A 15576-nucleotide genomic window follows, 5' to 3' on the forward strand; every position below is an offset into this window, starting at 1 on the left:
CCTGCAAATGCCACGACAGACAAAACAAGTCAGCGATCATGAAGAGGCCCTGCATCATTGCCGCTAATCCGTACCTGTCTGCGCGGCCGAGGCGTTGGCGACGGCCTGGGCCATGTTGCCCATCACTTCGCTCAGGAATCCTTCGACAAGAGTGTTGCGGTTCTCGGCGATGTGAGCGTCGGTCGCGTTGCTGACAGCGGGAGGAGGCGGAGAGGAGGCACCAACAGAGCCCGAGGCGTCGGCGTTGCCAGAAACCGAGGCTCCGTTGCCGGCTCCAATGTTATTCGGAACGCTTTCGCCGTCCAGGACCTGCTTGGACCATGTAATAATGTCGTCGACGGTCACCTCCTGGCGCTTCACAGGGCCCCCACCAACACCAAAGTTGTTCGAGCCCTGATAGCCGTTCTTGGTCCTCCAGTTCTGTCGCTTGTTCTGGAACCAGACCTGGACGGCACGCGGACACATGCCCAGCTGGCGGGCAAGCTCCTGCCGGACATCCGTGGTTGGGAAAAAGTTGCGCTCAAACACCATGTTGAGGATCTGGACGTGCTCGGGAGAGGGTCGCTTGCGCTTGGTTTTGACTTGCGGCATCTGGGTATAGGTCATTGTCATTTCTTTGGACCGCCCGCCCTGGCCATTCGAGCCGGCTCCAGATCGTGGAGACCCTCCAACGCCGTTTTGGGCGACCGAAGCTGTCGCAACAGAGCCATCGAGGGGATTGCCGGTGACGCCAAAGATGTTGCGGAAGGAGTGGAGCTGGGTGGCGTTCAGCGGACCAGACTGGTTGCACGCCGCCATGGCAGCCTTGGGGAGCTCGGCCATGAACGCGGCCATAGTTTGCTGCGAGAGAGATCACAAACGATTGAGAGAGTCAGGATAGTTGACCTGGCCGAGGATTCGCGTGTAAGGTGATCGACAGAAGGGGGCAGTGCTCTCGAGGCTCGAGTGATCGAGCCGAAGGAGAGGTTGCGACCGCCAGTCTGCGACCGCCAATCTGCGTCGGAATGATGCTCACCTGTGGGCTCCACTGGTCGGCCGAGGGCGTGGCATGGTGGCCCATCAGTCCCAGGGTGCTCAGGAAGGACGGAATACTCTGCTGGAAGATGGACGAAATCTGCTGCTGCGACTGCTCGTGCGTCTGCTGCTGGTGCTGGTGCTGGTCGCTTGGGGGGACGGGATCGATCGTGGGCTGCGACTGCTGCAGCTGTGGGAACATCATGTTGGCCAGGGCGCCGATCGAAAGCGACTGAGAGTTCTGGAACTGGTTGTGCAGCTGGAGTTGCTCGGTGGCGATCGCGGCGGCAACGGCCGCGGCCGCGGTGGCCAAGACGGCAGCAGCCGCCTGCTGCTGATGCTGCTGCAACTGGGCCTGCGAGGCGGGTTGCTGGAGTTGGGCCTGCGTGTGATAGAGCTGGGCCATTTGCGCCTGCACTTGGGCAGTGACTTGGGCATGGATATGGGGCGAGAGCTGAGGCAGCAGCGACAGCAGCGAAGGCTGGAGCGGAACAATCCCGCTGTCGGGCAAGACAAGCGAGCCAGTCGAGGCAGCTTGAGAAGAGGCCGACAGCACCCCAGACGAGGAGCCGCCGGCGTTGCTGTTGACGGCGCCGGAGTCTGCGTCGTCGGTCAAGTGCGGTGCCTCGGGAAGGACCAGCGAGGCATGGGGCTGGGCAGTGCTGGTCGAGTGGGAGTCGGGAGGGGTTTCGGGCGGCTGATCGACAGCCAGTCGCTGGCGCTTGGGAAAAGGCTCGTCATCGTCGTCGTCTTGATCGTCTTGATCGATTTCATCCTCTTCGTCCTTGGGATTCTGCCAGAGAAGCAGGCGGGAGGAACAGACCGATGGTGAGTGAGTGGCCATCAGGCGAAGCGGGCAGCGGGACGGAATGGAGGCAGAGACAATTGGTCAAGAGACAATCCTGCGGGGATTGGAGGACGCGGGTGGGGCGGCCAAGATGGCGGTGGACCCAAAGCCGATTGGGCTGGAAGCGGGGGAAAATGGATGACGGAGACGCAGGCCGTCGAGGCGGCAGACCAAGAGCGAGCCGCCAAGCAAACGAGCGAGCCCGCTTTTGCTGACACACCCCACAGCCAGACCTCTGACGCACGGCCAGGCCTGGCTGGATGGGTGAGGGGGTGCCAGCCGACAGCACACCACGGAGGAGGAGATGCCGATAATGCTCCGGAAGGTGCACGCTTGCAGAGGCGACGACGCCGTCGATGCAAGGCTGATGGTGGAGCCAGGCAGAAGAGCCGATGCACCGGCCTCCCACCCGGCAGACAAGAGTCGCCGACAGCTGCACTCTCGCCGACAATTGCCGCCAGCGAGGCAGAGACGCACTCCAAGACAGTCTTCGATCAGCAACTCACCAGGTCGTCCGAGGCGGCGGCAGAGGGGTCGGCAGCAGTGCCCTGCTGGCTGCTCGCGCAGATGGCCAGCAGTTCGAGGAAACGCGCCGGCTCCTTGGCAGCGGAGTCATCGTCGGTCTCGGGCGGGTGGATGTCGTCGTGGTCGATCGGGGCAGCGTCGGCGAGCGGGGCCTTCTGGTCTTGGGACATGGCGATGGGGGTGCACTATGGAATTAATAATTGTTAATGAACGACGGCCAAAAGTCACCCAACGGCGCAAAGGCGACGGCGAAAAAAAAGAAGCCGGCTGCAGCCGGTTCAAGCCGCACACGTGGGTGGCGATGCGGCGCGCGGCGCGCGGCTCGAACCAGAGCGGCTCGAACCGGAGCGGCCCTGGGCATGGGCCAAGTTCCCGCCGACACCATCCCGCCGTCCAGCCTGACAACCAGCCTGACAACCAGCCCGACAGCCAGCCTCCTCACCATCCCGACAACCAGCTTGCCGGCCTCGCCACCATCGTAGGCACACACCCATGCTGCCGTCCGCCAGGGTCAAGGACTTGATATCGCACTTTGACACGCTCTCGGACACCCCCGCCGTCCAAGACGTTGCAAGTGCAGCCGAACACACCCACACCGCCTCAGACGCACCGCTGTCGCAGACAAGCTGCGATAGTCCCAGCGAGCTGCATGTTGAGGCCTCGGCAGTCCCTCTTCAGGGACCCTCCAACTACGCGAGCCACGAGGACTGCATACTATACGAATCGTTTATGGTATGCTTCTGTCTGGCGCGTGGGAACTGCCTCCGATAGGCACCCTCCGCGGTTCTCACTCCCGGCGATTGCACTCCGTGTGCACGTTCAGCATTCACTCATGCTCAACAGTCCAGCCAAGGCCCAGCTTCGGACTCTGTCCAGCGAGAAGCGGCATTGCCTCATCTCGACACACATCCAGACTGTCCTCCTGCGCGACTGCTACGCCAAGAATCTCGCACGACGAGGGGCTCAGCCGAACCATTTTGTCGCTCTGCTGGCTGCAAAGGCCATCGGGCTTAAGGACCTGCAGAAACTCAATGTCTGTCTGCAGAGCGAGCCACCGGAGTGGTACTCGCAGTTCGCCGAGCTCGATGGCTTTCGCAGATTCCATGAATACACCGTCCATCACTTTGCTTTGCCCCGAAGGTAAGCACCCGTCTCGAGCGATGTGCATCCATCCTTGAAGCTACTTCTGCCCGTGGCACTCACAAAATTTATATCTGGGCGCATAATGACCCACTCAGGACGGCCAATCAATGGGGCCAGCATCTTGCCATCGTTTCGATCCTTAAGTCGATCATGACGTTGCAGATCAAGGTGAGTTGCAAGCCCCCTTCCCTGATACGTGCCAATGCAAATTATATCAACCAAGGCAAATCATATCAGTTACTCTGAACCATACGAGTCACTCCGAGCTATACGGCCCTGTGATCCCTCTTATGTCCCTATCGCAACGTTACCGCTGACGATAGAATCGTTTACAGGTTGCCCAGTCGGGCAGCATGCTCAAGATCCAGTCCCACGACGACTGTGTCGATGCGACCAATGCCGCTGTTCAGTCCCTGTTCATGTACCGGCTGCAGCTCGCTCCAGACGTTGCAGTTGAGCCAGTCACGCTCGTCCTGGGCTCTCATAGCATTCCGCCGCTGCAGAACCGCCATCAAGCCATTTCATTTTTGGCCCATCTCATTGAGTCACATCCCAACGGTTGGACGATCGTGCACCTGGCACTCAGCAAGAATCCACACTTTGGCCCGTCGCAGCTGCCCTTGCGGCTGTGGCTCGAAGAGTTTGAAGCGGTCGTGTCCGAGAAGATGAAGCAGTGGAACGGCATCCGTGACTTGTCGAAGCACATCTTTGAGATGCTCGCCGGCGACACGTTCATCTGGGAGCCTATCTGCGCCGCACCAGACTGGAGCCACCTGGAGCCCGACCTCTTGAAGTATATGGTAACGCTTGCTCGAGCCTGATGCCGCTTGGCCTGGCGGGTCCATGGCCAGGTTCGCAGGAGAGTGGGGCGGCGAGTTGATGTAGCTGCCAAAGAATGGATCGAGGGCACAACTGTGGCTCACGGAGCAGCATGCCAGCGATCAAGGGAAACAGGAACCTCGAGCCGTCTGGCTCTGTTCAAAAACTCGTGGCCCACCAGATACTGACACCCGCTCTGAACTATCAGCTCGCTTGTCTGCGTCTCATCAAAACAATCGTCAGTCATGCTCCAGGCCACACCAGCCAAGACAGAAATCAGGTCCGCGAGATCTTGGAGGCGCATCGCAAGAAACAAATCTTTGAGGTCCGTCGCTGTCACACGCATTGCCGCCGCTGGCTTCATCGGTTCGCGACCGACGCTGACTGCGTCTTTACTTTTGGTCATAACAGAAGCTGAGTCTTTGCCCCGAGCAGTCGGTTCGCGATTTGCTCGAGTCCATCATCCTCGCCGAGCAGGCGGACCAGTACCCGCACGTCCAGATGCTCACGAGCCCCACGATCCGCACGAGAATGCGCTTCCAGAACGGCTGATTCCTGCCCCTTCAAATACAAAAGCTACACTGTATCCAGAGGGAAATGGGACAACACAGCCGTTTCCATGAACATGTAGTATGCGATGGCATGTGTCTAACTATGCCATAAGAAATATAACAGATCACTTTGGCAGCCTCCGAGTGAAGACCACCGGTCGCAGTACAGCGATGCGGAAATCGAGGGTGCTGTGCTTGGCCATGATTGCAATGAGTGGGTGGGTGTATTCAGGTTCCAGAAAAAACCCCCGTCATGGGTCAAAACGGGGGTGTCCCATTTCATTTTGGAAAGGCTTTAGTCATTTCCCCTGGGTGAGGAGGAAGGCGAAAGGCAAAGAGCAATATCGCTTGACCAGATTACAGGCAATCCAATAAAAAACGGGACACCCAGGGTTTGACCATTCATCGAATATTTTGTTACCCAATGTTATCGCGCGCTGGCCATGACCATTCGCCGGACAGTGTGGAATCGCGACGTCAATGCGGCGCGCAACATGATCACAGTGTGCAGGTCGATTGTGGAGATCGGAGAGCGACCGGCGGTCTTCACTCGGAGGCTGCCAAAGTGATCTGTTTTATTTCTTGTGGCTTTGCTTGACGCAAGCACAGCACATACTACATGTTCATGGAAACGGCTATATTATCCCGTTTTTTTCTGAATAAAGTGTATGCGGGAGCTCCGGCCGGGCCACAATTGCAGCACCAGCTCCCACCGAGCCGCCCCATTCCCGCCACAGACTTCCCCTTCGCTCGTCACATTCTCTCTCGTGCTCCATTCATCCATCCATCCTCTCGACAGACAAACCTTGGCGTCTGGCACTATAGCTGCTGTAAATGGAGAAAACTCAGCTGATGCCCCAGGGCCGTCGCATGCCAGAGTTCAAGCTCCAGCCTTCGTACGCAAAGCAGGTGGCCATCCCCGCGAGCGACCATGGAGTCTATGAAGCCATGATGTCCTGCCTCGGAGCCGCGATCGGCTGTCTTGGCAGCATCCCTGGTTGCTTCATTTGCCCAAAGTTCGTACCAGTTCGCATCAAGTATCGCGTCCTTGAGCCTCACATCGACACGGACGAGTCGGTTGCCCGGTTCGCAGAGTCTTTGCCCTGACCTTCATCGCTTTCGTCTCACCAAAAGTCCATTCAAGGTCGTTGACCAAGGCAGCGTCGGGCTGGTGTCTCGCTTCGGAAAGTTCTATCGCTCAATCGACCCGGGGCTCTATCAGATCAACGTGTTCACCGAAACGCTGCAGGCCGTCGACATCAAGATCCAGATCGAAGACATCCCACGCCAGGTGGTGATGACTAGGGACAACGTTGGTGAGCGGCTGCGCCTGGATGAGCCATGCTCGGTTCTGGTAGCTCTGTCGCTGGCCAAAACGCGATTGCAACGCCCAGGAGCCGTAACCTCTCGGTGTCGGTAGCGTGGGAACGGCATTTCCCGACCCAGCTTTCATGGGCCGTTCCGGTCGCCGGCGAGGGCGTGTAGGGTACTACAGAGTGCCTTCCATAGGCCAGTGGACTCCAATCGCTTGGAAAGAGGTGCATCTTGAGAGCCCGTGTCCATCGCATGCGCTGTTCTTGAGTATTCACCCTTGCACATCTCTCCCCTCTGATGATGTCCATGCCGCAGGCGTTGATATTGATTCAGTTCTGTTCTGGCACATAAGTGACCCGTACGCACACTGAGCTGCAGTTCAAACGTGTGCTGGGACCGAGGCGGAGGGACACGGCCAAAATTGAAGTATCGTCCGCCCACTCATGTTTCTCATCACGAGCTGTTGCGAGCGCACAGCCGGACCGAGTCCCTCGATTGACTTCATCCACAAAGCCGCTCACGGACATTATTCATCTGTGCTCTGACCATAATAGATACGCTGCGACCTTTCAAGTCAACGACGTCCGAAAGGCACTCATCGAGAGAACCCAGACGACGCTCCGCCAGATCGTCGGTGCTCGCGTTTTGCAGGACTGCATTGAGAACCGCGAGACGATTGCGCATGAGATCCAGGACATCATTTCTGAGCCCGCAAAGGCCTGGGGAGTCAAGATCGAGAGCATCCTGATCAAGGACCTGCAGTTTAGTCCCGATCTCCTCGAGAATCTCAGTGCAGCTGCCAAACAAAAGCGAATCGGTGAGGAAGATTGGGCACAGGTGTGCCTCGATGCCCACGCCCTCCATTTGAGCGGAGAGCAAACAAACGGCTCGAGTGTGTCCAAGGACGGCGACCAGACGACACACTAACCAGAGATTGCTCGCACTTAAACGCAGGCGAATCCAAGGTCATTGCTGCACAGGCCGAAGGTAAGTAGCACGCCTCGGACGCTGAGTCAAGCGGCAGCGCCCATCCTAGTACAAGCTCTCCCTGGGCCCAGAAGCCTGAGTGCTCTTCAATCTTTGCATCACTATAGTCGAAGCCGCCAAGCTCATGCGCGAAGGTACAGCCGGACTTGTGCAGTGTGCGAATCTCCCAAACTGCATCCGATCCAGGCTGGGGACTGCAGTGAGAGTGTTTTCGGTTAGAGTTCCCTGACGATTTGGCGCCCATTGAACTTGCACAGCCTCGGATATCTTGAACACTCAGTCGGCGATGCAGATTCGGTATCTGGAGACGCTGGTATCGATGTCAAAGTCGTCTGCGCAAAAGGTAGGCCACACCACAAGATACTGTCGTGCTTGCTGCGTCTCCTTGGGTCGTTCAGTCCGATTAATGCGATGCAAATGTTGTTGCACTGGGCACCAGGTCATCTTTATGCCCACGGTCGACGAAAGCCTTGCTCTCATGGAGCCGAAGAAATGATCTCTTGGCATGGGTTCACGGCGTCGCAGTGCAGTGACACGGGGGATCGGAGGGTGACAAGTGCTCTTTGAGATCGTGCATGAATACGAGTGTGCTCGGTATTCAGACAAGCAGCCTTGAACAGAGCAGTATGTCTCGATCTGCGAACGACAGGGGTGTTGTGTGGTCGAGATGCTGCGCACGTGCCAGTCATTGCCGGGAGGGCTCGCGCCTCTTGGCTCGATCCGGCTGCAGCCAGCTGCTCTAGCCGCTCGCGTTTGGCTTTTCCCAGCGAACGCTCTGCGGCTGGGTTCAGCACGGCGTTTGGCAACCGAGAGAAGGGCAGGATCTGCCGCCCGAGCCCTGCGACGACAGCACCAGGAAAAAAAGAAATGTCTTCAGAAGGTACGATCTGGCTCGCGTGCGATAAGGATTGAACATCGAACCTTCAAATGCACGGACTGTGAAGCTCTCCGAGCTTGCGGGATGGCCAGGGGTGGTGGAGAAGGATGCTCTGGCCCTGTTCGGCCAGGGAGGGAGAGGCGATGGGATGCTTGGATGGGTATCTGGCCCCCCTCGTCCCTCGACACTGACACCATCGGCGACATGCAGATGAATTCAGCGATGCAGACAGCAAACCCCGGCTGAGCGACGCTGAGGACGTACAAGCTGTCTCGAGACAGACCCAGAAGGTATGGCAGAGTCCGAGCCTCGAGCCGCGATCGGACCCAAAGCTCAAGCGGCTCGGCTGGAGAGATCTCCTCTTTCCCCCACCTCCTTTTCGTCACTTTGCTCGAGTTTCGCATACAGTTCCATCAGACCTGTGCATCTCGATGATGGATCGTTTGTTCTTTGGACCACCTGGGCAGGAGCTATTCCTCGACTTTAGGTCGAGCCCGGTGACGATCGTCATTGCTGATCTGCTCTGCCCGTGGAACAGAAGCGCAAGATCATGTCCGATGACGAGCAAGATGACGAGGAATCTGGCGAGGAAATCGAGCGGCCGTCCAAGTCGAAATCAGGAGTATGTTGCGACAGCACCAGCCACAGTTGCAACAGTCTCTCAGTGCCAGATGCAGTTGTGATCTTTGCTAAGTCGATGTGGCTCACCCTCACACTCTCACCACCGCCCCACCCTCGACCGCTTGCACTGGGCTCTGTCAATCGGCAAACGTTTTTTGCGCCGCAGATCTATAGCGACGATGAGGATGAAGAGGACGAAGAGGACGAACCCACTGAAGCGGATCGAAACTTTGTAGTCGACGACGACGACGAGGACATCGAGGAGCCCCGCAGCGAGGGCGAGGAAAGCGACAGCGTCCGCCAAAAGCCCAAAAAGAAAAAGAAAAGAAGACGTCACAGGGTTGAAGAAGAGGAACTCAGCGAGGACGACATCGATCTGGTGTCGGGCAATCTGGGTCTGAGTCAAAAGGTGCGGCGCTGCATCAATCTCTCGCGCACGATTGTCGCTTTGGCAATGTTCACGAATTTGCAATGCCTGCCAACGGCCATGGGCCGCTGTTCGAGTTCGGGATGTGCTGACGCTGTTCTTCCCCTGTCCGCCCGTGCCGTCGTAAACTACGTGTCGTGGATGCATGCAACAGTCCAGCAGCTTCACCAGAATCAAAAAGGTCGACGACAACGACCGACGCGGCCGTCGCAAGGCGCCTGTGGATGTCAATAACATCTTTGACGACGATAACGAGGACTCGGATGTCGAGCGGCAGCAACACTATAGCGAGGACGACGATAGCGAGAGCTTTATCGATGACGAAGGTATAGACGACACCGATGTTCAAGAGCGTCAGGCCCGGCGAATCGAACGACAGACCAAGATAAAGAACCTGAAGAACCTGGGAACCGAGTACGGCATTTCAGACTCGTAAGTAGACATGCCTCGGCGGGTTGCAGTCAGCGGAGGACACAGTTGTTGCAGCACAGATCAGCAGAATGCCGGTGACATGGGCCACGGCACAGCGGAAGCTGGCTACAGCCTGATTTGCTCGTACTGATGGACGATCGCCTGGCTCTCGTGCTCGCTTATCAAGCATGTGGAGCGAAGTGCAGGCTGTCTTTGGTGATGGCACGGACTATGCGGAATTCCTCGAGATCGATTCGGTGAGTTTGCGCTTGCGGCTCGGGCATCTCCGTGTGGCAGCTGAATGCTCACCACGACATGAATCAAGGGTCGCGTGGAGTGGCGGCAGGCATGAGTACTGTCGACTCAGCAGTCCCTGGCGCTCACTGCTTATTCCCACGCCTGCCTGTGCCATTCCGACTTGCAGGAGATGAATGACCTCGATCTCGATGATGGATACGATGAAGACTCCTATCTCCCCTCTGAGCGCAAGTCCAAGCTCAAGCTCTCGGATGTCTATGAGCCCAGTGAGATCGCAGCCAATCTGCTGACCGAGACCGACGAAATCATCAAGATCCGTGATGTCCCCGAGAGGCTTCAGGTGCGGGTCTATTTGCAACAAGCCACGGCAATGGCGCCTTCCTTCGTGTGCATTGAAACTGCTATTCTTACTGTATCCTTCTGGTGCTCCGTTGACCCCAGCTGCGTGGCGAGCTCCCGACCCTCAAGGAGCCTGAGCTGGAGAACGAAGCCCTATCAATCGCTCGCATCATGGTCAACGATCTGCGCAAGCGCGACAGGAGTAACCCGGAGCTCAGCAAGCCTATTAGCCTCACCCATCCGCTCACCATCACCATCGCCCGTGTTCTCAAGCTCGTCCGCGTCGATTTCCTGGAGGTGCCGTTTCTTAACAGCCATCGCAAAGACTACTTTAGCAAATTCCTCGAGCGCAGTCACTTGTGGAAAATCTATGATCTCGACGTATCCTACTGCACGCTCGAGAACCGCAAGAAGAACGTCCTGACCTTGATGGCGAACTTGAATCTGGAAAGCTCCAATCCAGAACGCTACGATTATCTCAAGCAAACGCTTGAAGGTGCCACGGGTCTCGATGAAGTCATGGACATACAGGCGCATCTGCAGCTCCAGATGTCCGACGAGTTGGCCAAGTTGGAGGCATCCAAGAATGTTTTTAGGCGAGTTGTTCGGCGGACGCCGTACGAAGAGGCCAAGCGCGGCGGACTCGCCGACTTTGCCAAGGTATGCAGCACCACCGACTCTTCTTATCAGTTCCACTCGAGCATGGCTCTTGGGCAGTTACGGCGCCCTCATTACTGCAATGTCACCGCGACTAACTTGGCTGTTTGGCTTGCCAGATGTTCGACATCAATATTCCAAAGTTTGCCCGATGCATCGTCCAACACTCTCAGGAGTACTTCCCCGAGGACCACCCACGCCCCCCACTGGATGTGGCGCGAGACTTCCTGTCGTCTTCGTTCCGCACAGCGCAGCAGGTCCTTGACGGTAAGTCGATTTGATGGCTAGTGATGCCTATCACATCGTAGCCCGCAGCCCGCCCTCGCCTGCGTGCGTGCATGCACACCTGCACCATCCGCGTTTAGCGGTACCACATCCTTGAAGTATAGTGTCGCTCATGCTGCTTGTTCGCCAGCGCACTCATTTACGTTCTGACTCTTTATGCTTGTACTGTCGCTAGCTACCAAAACAATGCTGGCGAGCGAAATAGCGAGCGACCCCGTCTTTCGCGCATTTATCCGCCGGGTCTACTGGACGGATGGTACCTTGAGCATCTGGCCAACGGAGAAGGGCAAGAGTGACATTCAAGTTACCCATCCTTACTATGTAGGTCATGTCAGCTTAGTGTGGATCTCGACTCGGGCGCCGGTCACAGGATCCTTGCCAGCGAGATGCTTGTGTATGCCTTCACCGCCTGCCAGGCCCATCGTCAAAGAGGCCGCTGAGCTTGCTGACCATATTTGTGCATGTTCTTGCGCCCAGAGCTTCAAATACATCAAAGAGAAGCCCATCCAGGTCATTGAGCCTGGAGTATTCTTGCAGATCTCAAAGGCAGAGGAGCAAGGTCTGATCAATATCCACATCCGCATCGATGCGGAGCAACGGCTCATCGACGACGTTTTGAAGCACCTCTCGAACGACAAGTTCAGCGAGCAGGCAGAGTGGTGGAACAAAGAGCGACAAGACATTGGCCTGCAGGCTCTCAAAAACATTTTGTTCCCGTACTGCTCCAAGTGGATCAAGGAAAAGCTCATGAGCGATGCAGCCGACTGGACAGCGCATCAGTGCGAGCTGGCCCTCGATCGAGTAAGTGCAATCGCCCCATGCCACCCCACTGCTCCGTCTGCCGCTCGCGGATGTTGCGTCGTGACCTATCCGGGCTCGGCATGCATCGTACTTGTCTCACTGCTGACCCGCGCCTGTTTGTGATCAGAAAATCAACGTTGCCCCACCCAGAGTTGACCGGGACCACAACGACAGAGACCTCTGGCCCCCACCCAGAGTCGTTGCAATCAGCTGGGGAGAGGGAACATCGACCGAACCGACCTTTGGCGTCTGCTTGGATGAAAACGGCATTCTGTCGAGCCAGCTGATGCTGAGCTTTTTGCAAGAGATTGACAAGCCGCGCGGCATCAGCGACAGCCAGGAGCTGGCGAAATTCATAGAAAACAGCCAGCCCGATGTCGTAGTTATCGGAGGGTTTGCCACCAACACCAAAACCAAGCTAATCAAGATTGTCGAAGCAGCAGTGGAGAACAGCACCCATCAACGCAGCTCCTATCGGGACGACAGACGCAGTATGTCTGCGGGCGACAGAAAGTCGCCAAGCGTCTTTATTGTCGAAGACGATGTGGCTCGTCTGTTCATGAACTCGAAGCGCGGGGAGCGCGAGTTCCCGCCCTCGACGTTCCCTCCCCTTGTTCGGTACCTCGTATCGCTCGGCCGCAAGGTGCAGAACCCGACAATGGAATACGCTGGGCTGTTCAACAGCGACGACGACTACAAGCTTCTGCGATTGCACCCGTGGCAGGATATGGTGGGTGGCGTCCGATTGCCGATGCGGCACCTGGGAGATGAATGCGCCTGAATTCCGGCTGTCGATCAAGTGCCCCCCCCCTTGTTGGTGAGTCTGGTCAGTTACAATGCTAATCATCTGTTCCTCGGCCATTCAGATCCCCGAGGACAAGTTCAAGTTGTCTCTGGAGCGAACCTTCATTAATGTCGTCAATTCCTGGTAACGAATCCTCCCAAACCGCCATCATGATTCGAGAGCAACCGGCATGCTGCGCTGTGGCGTGCGGTGGTGCTTGCATGGACCCAGCAACTCCTTTGCCTTGGACAAACGGTGCCATTTTACTCACTCTGCTCTGGATCGGCAGCGGTGTTGACATCAACATGGCTGTCAGATATCCGCATCAGGCGCATACCCTGCAGTTTGTCAGCGGTCTAGGCCCCAGAAAGGCACAGATGATGATCTCCAAGATTGCCTCCAAACCGGTAGGGCTGTTTGTCTATGCTTCTCTCTGCACACCCATTCGGGAGGATCGCATCGATGCTCAACTCAGTGCTTGTCGTTTCTAACCGCGTCACCGTTCCCTGCATCCGTGCACGCATTCTCGCTGACTGTCCGCGTTGTGTCGACGCTGTGAACCCTGGCACAGTCTGGCAAGCTCACCGTCAGATCGGCGCTCATCAGCGACAAAATATGCGGCAGCAGGGTGTTTATGAATTGCTCCAGCTTCCTCCGCATCCCCCTCGAAGACGACCACTACCAACATAGCTCCAACTCTGATAAATATGATGTGCTTGACAGCACGCGCATCCATCCCGAGGACTATGTGCTGGCTCGCCAAATGGCCGCCGACGCAATGGAGGACGACAGAATCTTGGAAGTAGCCAACTCGTCCGAACACGTGTCAAGGCTGATGGCCGACGGGCCCGACAAGCTTAATTTGCTGATGCTTGACGACTACGCCAACGAACTTGAGCGTAGCCGCGGTGAACCCAAGTATCTCACCCTCAATGCAATCAAGGCCGAGCTCGAATCACCCTACTCCGAGCCCCGGCGCGACTTTGAGCCGGCAACGACCGAAGAGGTCTTCACCATGCTCACAAACGAGACCAACGAGACTCTGTATCCCAACATGACCCTCAACATCGAGATCGAAAACGTGGGAGATCTGCCCAGCGGCGATCCTATCGCCAGGATGCGGTTCCGCAACGGCCTCAGTGCCCACATGCTTCTAAAGCAGCTGGTGGACCGGCGTCACGTCAGTGCGAACGAGTTGATTGGCCAGGTGGTACCCTGTCGCATCACCCGCATCGACAAGGAAAAGCTCACGGTCGAGCTTGATGCGCTGCATGAGAGCCGCGAAGTCTACGACCGATGGGAGGCCGAGAAGAAGCACGATCGCTACTGGGATAAAGACAGAGAGTACGACGACGCAAGCTCGAAAGGTAAAATCATGTCTCGAATCGCTGCTGTATCTTGGGCGAGGCGGCCGCAGAGTGGTCGATGCTGGCCTGCGAGTCAAACCTTGGGCACGAAGAGATGCAATGCTGATGCTGCGAGCGATTCCTCTGCACTCCCTAGCGCTCTCAATCAAGGCGAAAAAGAAGGTCCGCGTTGTTGCCCATCCCTTCTTCAAGAACGTGGACTACCGTGCTGCAGAAGATATCCTTCGCGATGCGCCCAACGGCGATGTGGTCATCCGGCCCTCGACCAAAGGAAACTCGCATCTGTCGATGAGCTGGAAGATTGCCAATGGCATAATCCATCATCTTGGTACGTTGATGATTAGAGCGGCTGGCTATCTACGCACCGTGGCATGGGACTGCAGTTATGTGGTGCTGGTCTGCGCATTTACCTGAGCGTACTTGTCTAACCTCGCTGATCTTACTGGCACGCGATTGCGGCGTCTCTTTTGCTGCACCAGACATTGTCGAGTCGCAGAAGGAGAGCGAGTATGCTCTCGGCAAGGTCCTCACGGTTAACGGCCAGCCGTTCTCGGAGCTGGACGAAATCATTGCCAACTACATTGCGCCGATGCAGCAGCTCATCGACGAAGTTGTGTCCAGCCCCAAGTTCAAGCCATACGGCGATAAGGAGATGCGTAAGTATTTCGCCGAGGCACCGCATTCAGTTCCGTGCCTGTTAATCGCCCCCCCCCCAGACATCCACCAGCTCGGGCTCCCCATCTACACCGACACTGACGCTCATTTCGACTGGGGTTTCCAGAGGAGTATATCTCTCGTCAGTGCCGCAGCAGCAAAACCTCTGTCTACGGCTTCGTCTTCCACCCTGAAAAGCCCGGCTACTTCATGCTGATGTTCCGCCACTCGCCCGAGAACTCGCTGCACAGCGAAAACATTGAGGTCAAGACCTCTGGCTTCGCCTTCCGTGGCAAGACGTTCAAGTCCCTGAACGATCTCATTGTCGGCTTCAAAACGGGCGAGATCGAGAAGTCGAGCCGGGCATCTCGCCAAAGCGGCTCCAGCCGTGGTGCACCGTCTGCTCGTCATGCTCCTTCGACCCATCCGAGCAGAGCACACCCCGCTTCGACACTTCCCCCGGCACCGCACCACCGAGGAAACCCTGGTCCGTCGAGCGGCCACGGCTATCCCGGCCGCCAGCCCGTTGCGGCGGGCCCTGCCATGGGTATGGGCAACCCCGGCCAGCGTCCTGGAGCGCCGCCGGCCCACCGATATCCTCCTCCTGGACCCAGCGGAAGCAAAGGCCTGCCGATCCACCATTCTGGGGTGCAACCAGCGGTGCCGCCGGGCCACTCTCGACCAATGTACCCGTCGCACTGAGGCCCACACCATGTTCAGGAGAAACGGGACGCACCGACTTCCAGTGTTGCATAGTTTGTGATGGTCTGGTCAGCGAGCCATCTGCAATACAGTAGATCGCCTTGACAGTGACGAGCGAGGCCATCGGGCCTCCCCCCCCCCACGGTCCCCGCAATCGGCCTCAGGACGAGGGAGGAAGACGCAGGGCAAAGAG

The 15576-nt window shown here is 57.4% G+C and overlaps 4 protein-coding genes across 4 annotated transcripts; 3 read left to right on the forward strand and 1 right to left on the reverse strand.

The window, feature by feature from the left end:
- Window positions 1–405: 405 nt before the first annotated feature.
- Window positions 406–579, reverse strand: BJ171DRAFT_395141 (homeobox domain-containing protein; the record flags this gene model as incomplete). Its single annotated transcript, XM_053107174.1, has 1 exon — window positions 406–579. A coding segment is annotated over one exon (174 nt), but the record flags the coding sequence as incomplete, so codon positions are not given.
- Window positions 580–3679: 3100 nt separating this feature from the next.
- BJ171DRAFT_570762 (uncharacterized protein) lies at window positions 3680–4973 on the forward strand (the record flags this gene model as incomplete). Its single annotated transcript, XM_053113655.1, has 4 exons — window positions 3680–3697; window positions 3865–4329; window positions 4530–4673; window positions 4760–4973. 4 exons carry the CDS (start codon window positions 3680–3682, stop codon window positions 4898–4900), a joined length of 768 nt encoding a protein of 255 aa, XP_052963018.1. The 3' UTR covers window positions 4901–4973.
- A 760-nt stretch (window positions 4974–5733) lies between these two features.
- Window positions 5734–7696, forward strand: BJ171DRAFT_585685 (uncharacterized protein; the record flags this gene model as incomplete). The annotated part of the gene is made up of 8 exons (XM_053114376.1): window positions 5734–5936; window positions 6034–6215; window positions 6529–6571; window positions 6768–7030; window positions 7168–7200; window positions 7308–7334; window positions 7458–7543; window positions 7640–7696. 8 exons carry the CDS (start codon window positions 5734–5736, stop codon window positions 7694–7696), a joined length of 894 nt encoding a protein of 297 aa, XP_052963019.1.
- A 305-nt stretch (window positions 7697–8001) lies between these two features.
- BJ171DRAFT_462829 (SH2 domain-containing protein) lies at window positions 8002–15488 on the forward strand. The gene is made up of 18 exons (XM_053108527.1): window positions 8002–8080; window positions 8288–8367; window positions 8616–8699; window positions 8865–9107; window positions 9280–9557; window positions 9724–9793; window positions 9961–10134; window positions 10236–10793; window positions 10910–11057; window positions 11251–11396; window positions 11553–11876; window positions 12004–12606; window positions 12743–12804; window positions 12950–13067; window positions 13232–14027; window positions 14164–14355; window positions 14507–14683; window positions 14809–15488. The coding sequence occupies exons 1-18, from the start codon at window positions 8068–8070 to the stop codon at window positions 15381–15383; spliced, it is 4641 nt and encodes a 1546-aa protein (XP_052963020.1). The 5' UTR covers window positions 8002–8067; the 3' UTR covers window positions 15384–15488.
- Window positions 15489–15576: the final 88 nt, after the last annotated feature.

This window comes from Polychytrium aggregatum (genome assembly GCF_025602895.1).
Source record: "Polychytrium aggregatum strain JEL109 chromosome Unknown BJ171scaffold_44, whole genome shotgun sequence".
In the NCBI taxonomy this organism is placed as follows: Eukaryota; Fungi; Chytridiomycota; class Chytridiomycetes; order Polychytriales; genus Polychytrium; species Polychytrium aggregatum.